General features: G+C 38.5%; 1 protein-coding gene across 3 annotated transcripts in view; it reads right to left on the bottom strand.

The window, feature by feature from the left end:
* psd3l (pleckstrin and Sec7 domain containing 3, like) overlaps nt 1–18,046 on the bottom strand; it is a 148,162-nt gene that overhangs the window by 106,106 nt on the left and 24,010 nt on the right. The window contains exons 3-4 of one of the 3 annotated variants that reach the window (XM_059539607.1): nt 13,366–14,227; nt 10,954–11,328 (exon numbers count right to left, since the gene is read on the bottom strand). In XM_059539607.1, the coding sequence (XP_059395590.1) occupies nt 10,954–11,328; nt 13,366–14,227 (1,237 nt within the window). Of the gene's footprint in view, nt 1–2,767; nt 2,858–8,131; nt 8,260–10,953; nt 11,329–13,365; nt 14,228–18,046 lie in introns of those variants that run through there. The other 2 variants (XM_059539608.1, XM_059539610.1) reach the window with 2 other exon arrangements.

The raw sequence follows: 18,046 nt of genomic DNA, 5'->3' as shown, positions 1-18,046 counted from the left end.
GTGCAAATCCAGGGTCGACTTGGGCCTCGTTTCTAAAACATTCGTCACTCAAATGACAAAGGCACTTGCTACACTCCGTTGCTGCTCCAGAAAAACAAACTGCATCCACTGTTCGTGTAACGCTGGGTTCTTTGGGAAGCTGAAAATGGTAAACTTTCCCTCACATCCAAAAATGCACTTATTTGGAGGCATTCTCGAACAAATCCTACGCAGCGCTGCCGACGATCTCCCGTGAAAGCGTGTTGATGTGCGCGGTCTCGCTCTCCTCTGATCAACGTGTGCGCAGGTGCGCTTTTCCGAGAGAAATGCTCATATAAGGAGTTCCACTCTCGTCTACGTCATTAAATCCATGATCGAAAAAAAACAGCCGAAATTTGTACCAACCCGGAAGTAAGATTTTTTCAATTCAATTCAATTCAAGTTTATTTGTATAGAGCTTTTTACAATACAAATCGTTACAAAGCAACTTTACAGAAAATTATGTTTCTACAATATTTAGTAGTAGCTAGTAGTTTGTGCACGTTTGACAGGATTTTAGAAAAAATAAAAAATAATAATAATAATACAAGACGTAGTCAGCTAGACGATGAACTATCAATATTATTAATTAATAGTAATTATATGATGCAGTCACACATGTAGCAATAATTGTTAGTTCTGTTTTTTCAGCAAAGAAATTCTGAGTCATTCTTCTAAATTATTTTTTAAAACTTTTACCATGTTAAGCTTGAGAATCCATCTCTTTAACATGTAGCAGCGGTGACGCCCCCGAGAAACAGTTTAGAGAGGAGTAATAAATCTACATCTAAAATATTGGTCACAAATCATTGGTCACTTTCTAAATAATAAAATTATAGCGCATCTACTAATAATTATATATAAATAAATGACTTTTTACAGATGCAAATATGTTAGAAAAGATGCATCACTATACAAATGCCAACTCTATTTTCAACAACTATTTTATGCACACTTTTTAAAATTGCTGGGTTGCATCGTTAACTTTTACGCCGATGTGTCAATGGGAATCGGTGAATCTTACCATCCCTAGGCATTACTAGTGTTTTTGAATAAACAAGTTGCATGAATAATTGAATGACTTAAACAGTCACTTGTCGCCACCTACTGGCATGTCACTGGAAAATTAAAAACATGACTAATACATGTCATGTGTACACCAAGGATGATATCTATAACAATAACATTTTAATAATTGACCTAACTCTATATCAGAACACAACCATTATGATGGTAATGACACAGAATAATTTTTTTCAAAAACAATGTTTAAAAAACATTGAAGACTAGAAATTGAACATTTAAAGCGAGAGACAATATATCTGCTTTGAATAAAATTGGTGGACGCTGGAACAAACAAACAGTGAGAGGTAAAGTTAATTAATTTCCAGTGATATCATCGACTTGGTTGCACAGAGACTATTTAAACTGAACAGAGCTGGATGATGACTTCATTGAATTCAATGATGAACTGCCTTTAGATAAGTGTTTACTATTGTCCTTTTGCATTATTGACAAACTATTTTTGTATTTGATACTGTAAAGCTGCTCTGACATAATCTGTATTGTTAAAAGCGCTATATAAAAAAAAAGGTGACTTGACTTGATACAAATCACATGCTATGTCCCCCTCAGTTCTGGGGACAGCGTTTTCTGGGAGCACCGGCTCTGCTGTGTGGCACAAGCCTGACTCTTGGGCCACTGCTCGGCCAATCAAATTCAATGAGCTAAATGTTATGTATAAAAAAATATCACTGAATAATACCAAACAAAAAAGCAAAGTGGTATTATTCCATTTAAAGTCATGGAACGGAAGTATTGACAGATATTCTGAAAAATACATGCAGGACAGAAACTTGTGCTGCGTTCTATTAGTACTCGGAAGTTGGATATTCTGAGTTCCCAGTAGGGACTTTTAACTGGAACGCCCTCCCAAGTCGAAGTTCCAACTCGGAATCTTGGAGGAATCACAACAATTCCAACTTTAGAATCCAAAATTCCTGCTCAGTGCATCAACAGAAGAAAAGCAATAGTAATATATTGTTTATAAGCACATACGTTTGTCTGTGTCTTAATTGGTGCACACAGTACTATCCAAACTCTATTCGTGGACATGATACTATGGTGTTATCTGTGCAAAATACCGCTTTTAATGTTGTTTTCTGACTTTTTTTACTGGAAAATGTTCCATTTGGGTGTAATGTCATTCTCAGCTCTGACACCCAAATTCCGAAGTGAATGGAATGCATCATTAGTTCTATTCCATCATTTGTTGATTGATTTTGAAATGTGGACATTGCACTGAAATTGATTGAGGAGGGACAGGGTTTAAGTGACTTTTTTATTAATTACAAGGTCCAAAAATAAATATATACAAGGATCAGTCTTTCACAAAATAGACATCAGAATCAAGAACATCAGGAATCAAACTTCACATTTCAATATATCTTAAGAAAACAATTTCCTACACAGAGCTCCACAAATATCACACCAGATACAAATATCTGTATCATAGGATACAGGAAGGATATAGGAAATCATTTTTCCACAACAAACAACTGAAACAAAATGCCACAGATCTAATTCAGTTAAACATAAGGCTCCAACACAACTACTGCACAAAAGAGAGAAAGATCCAGCCCAGCACAAAAAAAATACACACCAAACACTGAGGATCACCTGCACAAACAGTGAAAACATTCACCACACCACCATCCTGAGCCAACAACAGTAGAGGAGAGGCACTGACCTGAGAACAGACTAAATCCAAAAATATCAAGCATAAATGGATGTATACTTTATGATCAGAGTTACAGAAAGTGTTCTGCAATAACAACAGACCAGAATACTCCAGAAAAAGAAAGCGCCTCCCTCCATCTGTACCAAAGAATGGTGGAGGGGCCAAAGTTAGTTTTACATTCCCTCGCACTGAAAGTATGAAGTGAAAGACGTGTCACCCCTCCCACCCTTTCCAAACATTCTCCAGCTTCTCTATTCCTGCTCCCACATTTTAACAGCACTCAGATTGACCTCAGATTCTTTCTGGGCATCTACAGAGCGGCAGAATAACAGCAGATGATGTCACACTAATTGATACAGCTTGTTCTTCCAGCAGATTACCACAAGAACGCGTCCCAGTGTTTCTGCGGCAAAGGTCCCTGTTAAATGTACAGATTTGAGTGTGTGTGTGTGTGTGTGTGTGTGTGTGTTGACCTACAGAAGGATCTATACAGATATCGGAGGCTGTATGGTAATTTGTGCAGCATTATCATGAGACGAGGTGGAGGCTGTAAAGCGCTCAGCCTTGAGCAGAAGGGCAGCCGAGTGAACTATTAGGCTAATGAGTAACACACACACACACACACACACATCTATCTCCTCAGCATCTCTCTCCTCCAGTCCGATCAGTGGATTATCTGATCAATTAAATCCCAGCAGCGCAGATCAGCCGTCAGCCTGATGAATACCAAAACACTCCCAATACAAACAAGTGTCATTTGACGCTCTCAGGGTTCCCTTCATGCATTCACCATAATGTCTCCAGATCTCATTCTTTGTATGTTTTCATAAGATTACACCCAGCTAGATTAGGAATGCACGATAATATCAGAGCGGTATCGGAATCGGACAATAAATGCTTAAATTGTAAACATCGGCATCAGCCAATTTGAATTTCCCAATAATTAATTTAATTTGCCGATAATTATTTAAATTTGTCGATAATTATTTGAATTTGCCGATAAATTATGCCGATATGCCTTGCCGATATGACGAATAACTCACATGTGCCCTGGGTCTGATCATTCTGTAAGCAAACTTTTGCTTGAATGATTATTAGTCTCACTGTTTCGAATCGCCGCATTTAATTTGAGAGTGCATGTACAGAACAAAGCGTCTGGTGTGTGTTATTAGCGTGCTATGGCAGCCTCCCCGGATCCTAAAGCCTGACCGATAAGGTAAAGTAAAATGCACAAATATCATTAAGATATTTGTGTTTCTGAATAAATTAAGAAGTGACTGATGTCATAAATCATGAGTCTGTTTTGATTACATGAATAAAATCACAAACATGACACTTGTAGATTAAATAATTTAATGTATACAGTTGTATTCATTAATATGTAATATATTTTTTACAGCTCTTTTGCTTTGGACATTTATTCATATTAAATCCACAAATAAAATGTTAAGGTTTTAATTGCATTTGACAAAAAAAAGCATTGATTGATTTTATTACAGATCTCCAGATCTTGTTATGATCCAAAGCACTTCAATGTACTCTTAAAAAAAACCTTTAATAATGTTTATAACTTCAAACAACAAGTACGTTTTTGCTCAAAACTAAGCAAAATCAAAAATTATTTGTTTATCATTTCTGCATTTTTGCACAGGAAAAATTTGGTGTTTCAATACAAACATACATATAGATCAGCATCAGCTATCAGCAAAAAAGTCTTGGAAAATATTGGCATATCAGATATCGGCAAAAATCTAATATTGTGCATCCTTAAACTAGATATTTACATATTCTGAAATATGAATGAGTTTGTTAGGGTGATGCTTTAATATAATTGAAAAGGTGTTCTTTGTGGTAGCTAGAGTGTTGCTATATGATAACTGTTGCTCTGAGTGTTTTTTAGGGCACTTATATTCAGTTGCTATGACTCTGGATTGTTACCACTGTTCGTGATTACCGAGGTGTTCTGAGTGGTTTCTAGGAGTTTTTCGGTTGGGTTCTATGTGGTTATTAGCAATGTGGTTCCTAAAGTGTTCTGAGCAATTTTTAGCACATCCCATTCTGGCTGCTAGAGTGTTCCAGCTGATTTCTAATTGTATGTCTGAAACCCACTAGAAAGGTTTTAATTAAAGGTTTAGTTTTTTTTTCAGTTCTTTAGTCCTTTTCAGTAAAGACTCTTTGTTTAGCCAATGCTAATGTGTGTTTGTCCAATGCTGATTAGATTATTTTACTAATAGCTAAATTCTTGTCGCAGCAACTGAAACAACAATTTTTTATTGAGGTAATGATTTTTTTTCCTGGAAGAAAAAAAATGTGTAATAGTCTCCACATTAACAAATTTTTGTTTGTTTACAAATGACAAACCTCAATGGATAAATTAGTCTAATATGTAGACTAGGGGTGACCATAGTCAACGATTCAATGCTTCGATTCGAGGAGCCTGATTTGAATACCAATCTTGCAGTCGAATATTCACGGGGTGTTAGGATTATGCCATTTTGACTATATGGGGGAGGACAAATGTCTGATTTCACATAGAACTAACAGTTTTCTCCCAATAAGTTAATATACAGCCTATTATGATGAAGCTGTAAGTAAGAATCTGAAAAGAAAGAAGCTTCAAATAAATATTTTAAAGTGCATGAATAAATCCAACCACCCCTATAGATTTATTTTTCACTTTCCATAGTCCGTGACTGACAGAGGAGCATCTTGTCAGCAGGGATTTAAAACTTTAACAAGACTCGAAGTGACACAGGCAGAGACTGGATTCCTCTTCAAGGACTTGAACTCTGTCTGAGAACACTTTGGGAATGCCTCCAGCGTGAATCACATGTGTAATCAGTCCAATGGATGGGTGAGATGTCATAGGCAGGTTACTTCAGAGACCAGGAAGCTTAAAAGCACATCCGGCGAATACGGCATTAGCCTTCTGTCATTCAGCAAGCGCTCTGTGTGTGTGTCAGTCTGATATTTGTTTGTAAGTCTTATTTATTGTTGTTTTTCCCAAAACATGTCAAAAGCGCGATATAAGACAAAACATAAACTGGGCGAGGGCAGGCAGTGTTTCAAGATCTGTGTTTCTCCCAGCCCGCATTACATTACAGGTGGGGATACACACAGTTTTTGCGTTATCTGCCTCAGAGCAATTATAAGACGATGACCCGGGTAGAACAGACACTCGCAAGCTATCTGTCTCCCAACGCGGCATCATCTTTAAAGGCTCCGACACTGCTGGAAGGGGTACTCGGCAGCGAGTCAGGCTGGTGCGTGTCTGCACACCATGGCGGTGTTACAGGCATACCAAGCCGACATGCTCAAGGAATTAGATGAGTGTCAGCATGTGAAATCCGAGGATATAACGGAGCTTAGGAGGACCGCTGATTTCTCTCTCCATGCCACCAAGGAGAAAGGGCAAAGCATAACAATATCAGGTTCTTCCCTTTGGCCTTGCACTCTCACCGGGCACTTTCACAAAGTGTGTGGATGCAGCTCTGGCTCCGCTGCGACTCTGGGGCATCTGCAAGCTGAACTATATTGACAATTGGTTGATTTTAGCACAATCATAGCAGATGGTGGTCGACATCGAGATGTTGTTCTCGACCACATAAGAGGGCTGGGGTTAGGACTAGGGCTGCACGATGTGTCGTTTAAGCATCGATATCGCGATGTACGAATCCATGATAGTCACATCACAGGATGTGCGATGTAGGCTGTTGTAGTTGATCCGTTATTTATTAACTGTACGGTCCTTGACGAATGTGATTCGCGCACGCGAGAGAGAGAGAGAGAGAGAGAGACAGAGCGCGAGAGAGAGAGAGCGAAAGAGAGAGAGAGAGAGAGCGAGCCCCGGCCGCACGCTCACCGTCTTCAAACAGTTTTTATGTAGTTTTGAGAAAATAGCATTTTTTGTATTTGAAACTCAAAACATTTTGAAAAAATGAAAAATGTGCCGTTGTATTTTTTACAGTGAAAATGTATTAAAGAGAGCCAGGCAAGCAACGGGGATAATGTGTGAGTGAAGAAATTAAGGGTGGTGAAATGCAATGGGTCTGTGAGCGAGACAGTGAGCCGCTGGTGCTGACTCACACCTCAAGCACTGGCACAAACCCAGAGCTTCCTCTAGAGCAGCCCATGATGCTGGTCACATGACACCGGCACCTACCACACACACTGTTTACCTCTGCATGTGTGAACATGTGGAAATAAAGGGTGACACCTCACAGAGCACTGCTTTGATCAGCACTACTGAGAACCACACTTACGCTCAGAGCACAAACGCTGCTGAATATAAATAGCATGATGATTTAGAAAAGCAATTAATTTCCTCCCAGACAGCCCCATTTCACAAACACACCATGACTTATGCAGAGTAAATACTTACTGGCATTAATGGCATGTATGTGCATTTAGAGCTCTCAGCGAGATACTGCAATCTATAAAATCCTGACGGGAGGCTAGACACAGAGTCTGTCGCAGACAACATCACATTAATGACAGAGCTGCCTGCAATAATCTAAAACTAGAAAGGGAAAGTTAATCAAGACATGCTTTGAATAATTTGACAAAGCCTTACCTGACAGTTTAAAACCACTCCAAAACATTGAAGGAAATTAAGATGTAGTTTAGAACAAACACTTTAAGTTTACCATTAAATTTACCATTGCTTTTACACATTTCACACTGACCAACAGAAAGCTGCTTGTTTTGAAAGTGACTTCTGTTTGTGCTTTTTGTGCTGTGTTTCATAGATACAGTAAATATTTTTTTGCCAGTGAAATTTGCTCAAATTTGTGTGAACAATTTGAACCCGATGCAGAATTTATGAGGGGCAATCAACAGCCCTTGTTTCGAATCTTGGTGATTCCTACTGAAATTACTGGAGTTTTTCCCAAACTGCTGTAAATGTGTCCGAGAATGTTGCTTGCATGACCACACCTTTACCGTAATAAGAGGAATTTTCTGATAGTTTTTAATCCCGTTTATTACATTATTAAATAGCCTGCATTTGCACTCAGAACAAAATCATTCTATAGTTCTTACACAAAAATAAATGAACAGCATGCACCTGTAGTGGTTTTAATGATCTTGTCTCAGTAGTAGATGAGTAATGATATCACAATGCAGGCAACTTTATATTCATTCTACTGTTTATAGTTATAATCATTCAGTATGTGCTTCAGGATCAGCCCACTGAAGAGGGAGGGGAGAATCACACAAAGACAGGAAAGCTTCAACCTTTCAGCTGTAGAGGACATTCACACCGCGGACAGACGCGAGAGTTGCTGCGTCACTCACACACACACACACACAAACACACGCCGGCATCAGCTGCATCTGAGAAGCGTGTCATGCAAGCCGAAGGTCAAGACTTACTGGACGGACACTTGCTCGGCGTCGGACAGGCCCGGCTGGGAAAAGCAGCCGGACACTACAGAACCCATGAGAGTTGGTCGGTCGATGCCGCGTGATGTGTCCTACCTCCAGCCAGATGCTTGGCTCTGACCTGCATGCTAGGACACGGCGCTCTGTCTGTGCTTATTCATGACAGTAGCAAGTCTCATCACCACAGCTCCGGCGTCTCACTCCATCTGCGGGGGGCTGGGCCGAACACAAGCATGTGTGTGAATGGAGCAATGGGTTTTATTTACATCCATCATGCTCTGGGGAACGAGGCTGCGCTGGAGCTATAAATAACAACAGATGATGAGAAAATGTAGCGTGATGATTTCTGATGAGCATGCGGGTGAGGATGCATGCTTACTGATCGCTATTGTTATGCTTTGGTGGACTGCGTTTTTCTAGGTGCATGTTAGACTCAATGCGCTATGGCTATGCACCACAATACCAGTCATACGTAGCACAGATATATTAAAAGCAATAAACAAAAATTCCATTGCATGGGTCAAAATGATCGATTGTTCTTTCATGCTAAAAATCATTAGGATATTAAGTAAAGATCATGTTCCATGAACATATTTTGTAAATTTCCTACTGTAAATATATTAAAACTTAATTTTTGATTAGTAATATGCATTGCTAAGAACTTTAACAAAAGAACTAAAAAACAACTTTAAAGGTGATTTTCTCTATATTTAGATTTTTTTACACTCTCATATTAGGGTGACCATATTTTAGTAAAGAAAAGTGGGGACTGAATGAAGATTGGGATTGGGGCGAGGGGGTTCATTGTTGAGTTTGAGTGGGTTCAATTAGCCCCCTTAGTGGCGCAATGACCATATCCCAAATATGAAAACTCAAAATATGTTATTTCATTGCCTAAAATAGATAATTTTACAGTCACTGTTATGCATATTGATTATAAACCCAGCTAAAAGGCTTCCTACCTAGTTGCCGTCTTTCACAAAAATAAACATCTAACACAGTTTTATCATAGTTAAAATGTAAAATGTTTCAATACAAGCATTTCAGTCCAATGTAAATTATACAATATTTCAAACCTTTAACCCAGGGGAGAAAATCAACTTGCTGCAACAGTTTAAAATCAGCTCAATTCTGTGCAAAAAAATTCAGATTTTGCAACCCTGCATCCAAACTCTGATTTAAATACTCTGCATATTGATATCGGCTCCCTGATGCACAAAAATTATATCCAATATTATAATGTTTGCAGGAGCACACAGTAATGGTCAGCAGGAGTGGGATTAAGAAAACCACGCAGGGCTTTAATACAAAAGCGCACACTAAGAATTGTGACTGTAGAAAGCAAAAGCCAAATCCCGGACATTTTGGGCGATTTAGAAATCCCGGACTGAAGCAATTTTTTTGGTCCAAAAAGAGGACATGTCCAGAAAAAGAGGATCACCCTACCTCAGATTCTAGATTTTCAAATAGTTGTATCTCGAACAGATATTGTCCTCCTAACAAACCACACATCAGTGGAAAGCTTATTTATTCAGCTTCCAAATGATGTATACATCTTAATTTTGAAAAATTGACCTTATGAGTGGTTTTGTGGGTCAGGGTCACAAATTACATCCACTGGTTCCTCAAATTACGCACATGAGAGGTCGAATGAGTTGAGTCAGCAGTAGGTTTACTAAAGTGCTTCATAAGCATTCACTCATCCATAACACAAGAGCTCCTTCAATTCTGTGCAGTTTAAACTCATTAGCATCTTCTGTACACACAGATTAGTTATTTATGGGAATCACAACCATGCTGTGCAAAAAAATACACTCTAAACCCATAAAAACTGAATCCACTTCAAACCCACAAAGAACTACTCAAAGCTATCCCAAAGGGGCAGTGTTTCCTTATGGCAGAGTATGGCAGTTGCCATAACCTAGCCCAGTCAGATGTGCCATGGAAAATACCAACTCTCTTTTATATTTAGTTATCATTGTTTTAAATCACTGCTATTGGACTTCCTTATGTCTTTTTGAGGGTTTTACAAATATTTAACCAATGAAAAGCATTCAAAAGAGCTCGTCACTAAACTCTGTAATGCTATGGGTCCTCAAACTGTCAGTGAAACCTTGTAACTTCACCCCGCCTCCATCCAGAACAAAGCGCCGCTCAATTAGTCTACTTTTGCTGTGGTTTGTTTTTCATGTCCGCGGGCTGAAGTGACCATAAACAACATGATATTTAGCCCCTGTAATGCGAATGATAGTGTAGGATCCCCACCGAAATCGTGTATTTAACCCCCCGGAATGCAATTTTTATGGGGGTACCCCCCTCGAAACACGTTGGGGCTAGTTTTGAGTAGCAATTGGGAGGGTTTTGTTGCAAAAACCTGGCAACCCTGCTGGAGACAGATCTCGGCTTGTTTACAATGCAAGGGTAAATAATAAATAACGGATGTTTGAATAAGTACACATACCCACATATTCTGCATGACCATATCCTACATCTCTAAACCTACCTAATACCTAAACTTAACAACTATCTTACTTTTTTGAGGCAAAAGTCAGCTAATGGTTTGTTAATAGCAAGAATCGGACCTGTTAATTTTATAACCCTGGTCTGAAAAAGTGCATGCAATGGAAAAGACATTTCAGCAGAGGGCGCCACATAATCAGCTCAAGCCTCCATGTTTTCTCCTGTACACAAGCTCTTCAGCATTACATCAAAACGAAACATTACAATTTATGCAACACTGCATGCAATATTTGCAACAAAGTCAAAGAGCTGCCAGCCATTCTTTCAGCATATGTTGAACTGTGTGGTCTTACCTTAAACAGCCCTGCAGCCTGTCTCTGGGGTCTTTTTCGTTTAAACCGTTTGCTAGAGCTGCTCTCGGTGAGAGAAACGAAGAGGTCACCTCCAGAGCTGCCCTGCCACTCTCCTTCGTAGCGGCGATGCTCAGCACCTCAGCGTCCGAGCTCAGGAACAGACTTCTGTCCTTGAGACGCTGCTGAATCATGGGCGTGAGGGGGATGTCGAAGGCAAACAAGGCTCCTGGAGCGCTGTCAGAGCTGGGTTCAGGTGCAGGGTTAGACAGCTCGTCCATGCTACTGTAGAGAGTCTCCCGCAGACGCTCCGACTCCAGGATGCTCTCAAACTGGCAGCTGAAGACATCTGTGGTGTCACTCTCACCGGCAGAACACCTGCAGCAGACAGACAGACAACACATCTCACTCAACAGAAGCAGACTTTAGGACTTTCTGTCTTATGCCTATTTTAAAGTCCTGTTCAAAAGAAACAACTCAAGCATTTACTACAATGTACATATGTTCATTTGACAACTTAGGCTATTAGAATGAATCTATGAATCATTTATGAATTCAGTACATTTCCTCTCAAACTTTTGTTTCCATAATGCATTCAAACTTTCAAAGTCATTCTTATTATGATTTTTATTACTGGAATACAATGTTTTTATTAAAACAAACAATTACAGATTGATCAGTCAAATAATATAATGACATATACTTATCTAAGTAATTGATTGATTGATTGATTGTATTACTACAATGTTTGGCCTGGTTATAGTAATAATATAGTAGTTTATAATTCTCACTATTAACTGGTTGTTTATTAGCATGCCTGGCTATTATTAACATATTGGCTGTTTATAAAGCACATATTCTGCATGAGCATATTCTACATCCCTAATCCTACCCAATACATAAATTTAACAACTATCTTATTAAGTATTAATAAGCAGCAAATTAGGAGTTACTGAGGCAAAAGCCATAGTTAATGGTTTGTTAATTGTGAGAACTGGACATTAAAATAAAGTGTGACCAAATTTTCTTCTGTAATGAACAATTAATTACTATGAATAATATTATTCTGAATTATTATTATTATTATTATTATTATTATACATTTTTATGAAATAAATGATCAACTAAACTAAACTAAAGCATAGTTTTCTTACTGCAAAACATTATTTATGACCTGGATATGTTCTGGACAAATTTATGAGAGTCATCCACAGGACGTTATTATAAAAACACAAGCTACGTTCCTCAATAACTCAATAAAGGAAGTGAAACCGATAATCAGATGCAGAACTGAATACAAAAAGTAACTATATTAGCAGATGAACAGCACACTTGAACTTTGCATTGCATAAGATGCAGCTGTGTATATCTCTCATTTTTGACAGTTTTTACTCACCATTCTGAGTAGCCTAGATAGGCATCATAGGAGTGCCCCTGACATAACAGCTATTCATAAATTATGCTGGAAACAGATTAGGGAACACATACGCAAGAGTTTTCTCTCAGTAAACTCCAAATTACTGCTTAGAAATAGTAAGTAGCTGTTGTGGTAGTTATCTATTGGGTAGATTTAAGGTATCTAAAATATGGTCATGCAGAATAAGATATTAATATGTGCTTTATAAGTAAACAGCTAGTAATATACATGCTAATAAGAAAATATTTAATAGTGAACAGTGTTCTCTAAACTAAAGTGTCTACTCTGCCTTCTATATTCTGGCAGTACTAAAATGAAATGCAACAGTCAGTCAGGAATAATTATTCCAAGATGGTAAACATATCAAGAAAAAATGCATATTATAAATTTATTAATATTTTAATGTAATACTAAAAAGCATCAAACATGCACATAGAGGGTTTAAATCAGTCAGATTTAAAATGTTGTCAATGTAACAATGCAGAGCTATTGTTTCTACAACATTTGAACAACAACAACTATAACTGCTATTGAACAGAGATAAGAAACACAATACTGATTATTTTAATGTTAATGTGTTTGATAACTAATAAGCAAATCACTTTTTAATTGTGTTATTTTTTATTTTTCTACATTGTAACCATAAAAAAAATATATATATATATATAAATTTCTTATTAAAACATTTTAATAATAAAATAATTATATAAATAGGTCCATAAAATAATATTTATGAAAACAAAACATTTACTCATTGTAATAATATTAATAATTATCAGTAATATTGATTATAAAAATATGAGGAATTAATTTACCTGTGAACGTTGTTTCCTGTTGAACGAACACCAATTTAATGCCACTGGGTGTGCTATTTTTTAGAATTTCTTTTAAATTACAGAAGTATCATATAAAATAGTTTGCTCATGCTAAATAGCAGTGTCTCTCTACTATCTAACCAGCTTTTGGCAAGTGAGGACTGAGATGCAGAGGTACTGTACCTGTCTGAGCTGTTCCCTGCTGGTTTGTGATCAGGTCTCAGCACACGCCCCTGTGGCACTCCTGTGGCTTCTGTATGCTGTGTGTCTGGAGTCACTTCCTCTTTCACACTGCAGCTCTGGTACGTTCCGTTCTGCATCTCTCCGTTCACAAGGCTCTCCGCCCTGCTCTCCACAAACCGCAGCTTCTTTGGCGGCTTTTCCCGCAGTTTGCCCCCCTCCAGAAAACTGCTAAAGATGCCAGGTATCTCGGACAGAATTTTATTGGATTCCCCTAGAGACTCATCCACCAGTTCTCCCGAGGGGTCGTCCTCTGTCCTACTGGGCGAGGGTGACCCGGCCCTCTTGACCTCCATCTCCTTTCCAGCGTTTTCTTGGGAGGGCACCTCTGAGGGCTGCTCCCCATCTGGAGTTGGGCTGGCGTCAGGTTTATTTTGGCAGGCCAGTGCATTCCTTGGGCTTCGACTGGGCCCTGAGCTGAAGCAGCTCAGATCGTTTGCAGCCGCCATAACTGAGCTGGGGTCCTTTATGAGTGCCTCGCACCACGAGTCAAACCGCAGGGAGTCTCCTGCTAACTCGGACAGGCCATTCTGAATGTCCAGGTCCTGCTTGGCCATATCCAGCTGAGAAGGCGGAGTTTCGTCTTGCCCGATGCAGGGGATCATGAGTGAGGTGGTGGTGGCGTCTCCTGACGTCGAGTCCTGTCCGGACGCAGCATGCTGACTCCGAGCGGTCAGGCCACTCAACAGGTTTGACAGCTCCCTGTCGATCTCCTGGAAGAGGGACGCCTCATCAATTTCATCGTCATCAAGACCCGAGTCAAGACTTGAGGCGCTTCCCTGTTTCTCCTGGGTCGAAGGGGCGACTGTTGGACAAAGCCAAAAATTAAGATTAGAGATAATTAATTGCTAACTCAAAGAAAAAGTAAAGTGGAGCAAGACTGTCTGCCTCAAATAAAACCAACGGAAAGCAGGATGAACAACAAGAAAACAAGAAATATCTTTTTCTTGTTGAAAAAGAGAAATAATCTATATATATATATATAAGAAATACCTATGTGCTTTAGCAACTAGTTCCCCATCTGAGAGGGTTTTTAGTGCCAGTGGGAATATAGTTTCATGCCATAGACCTTCTCTTAAACCATAGACAGTTGACAGAATTCAAGTTTAATTATTTCCCCCAGTTGCACAGTTTAAATTGTGAATTGCATATGCACTAAAAAAGCAGACAGAATGCACTTTCTGTACTTGTTTTGCACTACTTCAGTTACATATACATGTGTTCATTTACCGTTTTTCTCAGTTGCTTTGGTACATTTCTCCAATCAGAATTGAAATTCTCAAAACTACCTGTTCTTCACATCGTGTCACTTGTGCACATCAAAAAAATCAGTTCCTCATTTCTTTGAACAAGTTGCAAATGCTTTGGTACATCCATGTAAATGCATCAATTGCTTATGTCATTTTGATCAAAATGTATTATAATGGGTCTCTGTTGAATTGTGTCATCCCCCACAACATTCAGGCATAAGTTTATAGCATAAGTCTTAACCATGCAAAATGGCTGAACAAGATGTCATAATATGTCAAGCATATTTCTATACATTTCCATTAGACTTTTTGTTTCTAAATCTCTCCTGCACTGGTAAATTCCCAGGTGAATCTTGATTTTCTCTAACTGGCAAGTATATATATAGCCGGAGCACAACACAATGTTTTAATGTCTGACAATGGAAGGACAAGGAATTTGATGGGGTCAACAGCCAGAGAGAAGAAGAAGAGGAATGAGGCTGCATGTTGGAGGAGTTGGGAGCCAAAACAGAGGAAGAAACAGAAGAGGCCAAGGACATATGCGTGTTCCTGATGAGATAAGAGCAACACTTGTAGAACACGTTCTCAATCATGGGCTAACAATGGCCGAGGCTGCTCGAAGGGTACAGCCAAATGTTGGGAGAACAACTGTGTCCTAAATCATACAGACTTTTTGTCGACAGAACAGGTATGTACAGTAATTTAACAACAGGCACTGTACTGTAGTACTGTATACTTTCTGTAATGCTTTATACAATATTACAGTATTCCACTTGCATTTTAAAATATACAGCAAGTATACTTTAAACAGTGACATTTTATCTTACTCAATTTTGTGTTTTGCATTACAATATTTTTTGTAGGACATATAGGACTGCAAGACAACTTCACAGGTGTGCCAGAGGGCCCCTTTTCACACCTGAACAGGAGAAGGCTATTTGCACCATGGTTGTAGAAAACAATGCCATAAGACTAAGGGAGATAACGAGTGCGATTATAGAGGACAACAACATCTTTGAAAACATCCAAACAGTCAGGATCTCAACCATTGACAGGGTGCTGAAAAGACACCAAATGAATATGAAGCAGCTGTACACTGTTCCATTTGAAAGAAATGGTGAAAGAGTGAAGGAGCTGCGCTACCAGTATGTAAAACATGTATGAGCTTGCAGCAACTGTACTTCACAGTAAACAGTACAATATCCTATAGTGATATACAGTACAGTAAGAGCGACCTTTACACATTTGCTCTGGCTGTAAAAAAGGATGCTGATGGAGTTCCTCTCACCCTACTCTTCATTCCTTAACCCCATCAAGGAATTTTTCTCAGTATGGAGCTTGAAAGTATATGATCGCCAGCCACATATATAGATGACCCTTCTGGCTGCCATGGATGCAGCGTGGGATTACATCACAGCAGATGCCTGCAGAGGCTGGATAAGACATTCTTAAAAGATTCTTTCCACGCTGCATCGCAAGAGAAGATTTTCGTTGTGATGTGGATGAGAATTTGTGGCCCGGAACGTCAGGAGGTGTAGGAAGACTGCACTGTAATTCCTACAGCACTGCATGTACAGTTTTCCCTAAGGAGATTGTCCTATGTTCACATTTCTACTTTTGTTTTTTTCTTATTTTTTCTTTGTGCTATGTGGTGCTGTCTTTTTCTTTCTGTATCGCAATGACATGGTCTGGCAACAAATTACAGTACAAACAGGAAAAGCATAAATGTGAATCTGGTCCAGTCTCTTGCAATCAAACTCCCACATACACTAAGGTGTAACCTACAATTTATAATAATGGTCATCAAACCTGTTGCCATAGTTTACATTAGAACATCCCTCCAGAGTACACTGTTATATTGACAACATTACTAAGCAATTTGACTGTCTTATTCGTAAACAGGGCTTGTCATTCTGTAGGGCTGTGTATCGCCAAGAATCTGGCGATACGGTACGTATCACGATACAGGGGTTGTAATATGATATATTGCGATACACTGCGATACTGTAAGCAAAGCGATATATTGGTATATTTCTTATTTTAGGAATAGGATATATTTTTAGGAAAGCTGTCATTAAGAACACACCACCATATGCAAATCTTAGCAATAAATATATATTGTTCAACCAGAACACACTGGGATCTGTATTTGCAATAATCAATCCCTGTAACATCCAACGTTATTGAACCACTTTTGTGCAGTGTGAGTAAAGGGGGAAAAATTCAAGTGCTTGCAGGATTCTTTAGTTAAATGTATATGTATAAAATGTAAATATATTTTAAGAGCTTGCTTTAAAGGTTCACAGTTTAAGTTTACAATTGTAACGATGTCATAACATTTTGATCTGCTTATTTGAAAATTACATCTGCTTATTATCAATGAAAAATAAAGTTCTTGCAGGATTCCTAAAGAAAACAAAACAATTGTAAAACAATAAAATAAATACAGATGATCACAAAGTTACTATCTTTGTTACACCTTTATACCAAATATTAAGTACAGCTCAAATCACGAACCAAGGGTGGAGAAAAAGAAATACATTTAAACAACCAATCAGATCAAACAAAAAATATACATTCACTATTTCAAACCAACAGAACATAACACATCATCAAAAAAAAAAAGAAAAACAACAAAATCACCCCAAAATAAACCATACATTTTCAGCTCCTTGACTGAGCAATATCAATGTAAGACAAAACAAAGAAATAGTACCCAACCAACCCCAATAACAAAATTCAAACAAAGCCCTAAACCAAATCCACTTATAACAAAATCAAATACTACAAATAATACAATAAACAACCCCCCCCCCCCCCCAAAAAAAAAACCTTGAATTCAACTCGCACACACAACAGGCAAACAATAAATCAAGAATGTACTGGCTCAAACGACCACCAGGTGGCAGCGATGTGCAGAGAATAGCGAACTTAAGATGTTAAAAAAAACAGTGCGCAAGCAACAATCCGGCGTCCCAAAACTGTAACCGGTATATAAGCCACAACAAAGCAGCAGCTGACGACTTATTTCCAGAGGAATGAGGAAGACACACAACCCACACACAGGTCATATCAGTGCAGTGCCACAAAGAAACTGAAATCTCACCTGTGTCTATATAATTACGGTGATTACCTGACGTGACGTCTCACCTGTCTCTATATAATTACAAGATTGCCTGACGTGTCTAAATGCTAGTATTTCCTGTCACTGTTTTAAGTTCAGAGATGAAGACTGCTTTCTAAGGGTTCAGGAAATGAATTCAAAATGAAAAAAACTAATATGAATCTTTTATGATTTTTTAATATATTTTTTTATATCTATATTTCATTTTTGAGAATCGATACAGTATCGCCAAACAAATTATTGCAATACT

Source organism: Carassius carassius, chromosome 45, assembly GCF_963082965.1.
Source record: "Carassius carassius chromosome 45, fCarCar2.1, whole genome shotgun sequence".
Classification (NCBI taxonomy): Eukaryota; Metazoa; Chordata; class Actinopteri; order Cypriniformes; family Cyprinidae; genus Carassius; species Carassius carassius.
This window is presented reverse-complemented; position numbering and strand designations above follow the sequence as displayed.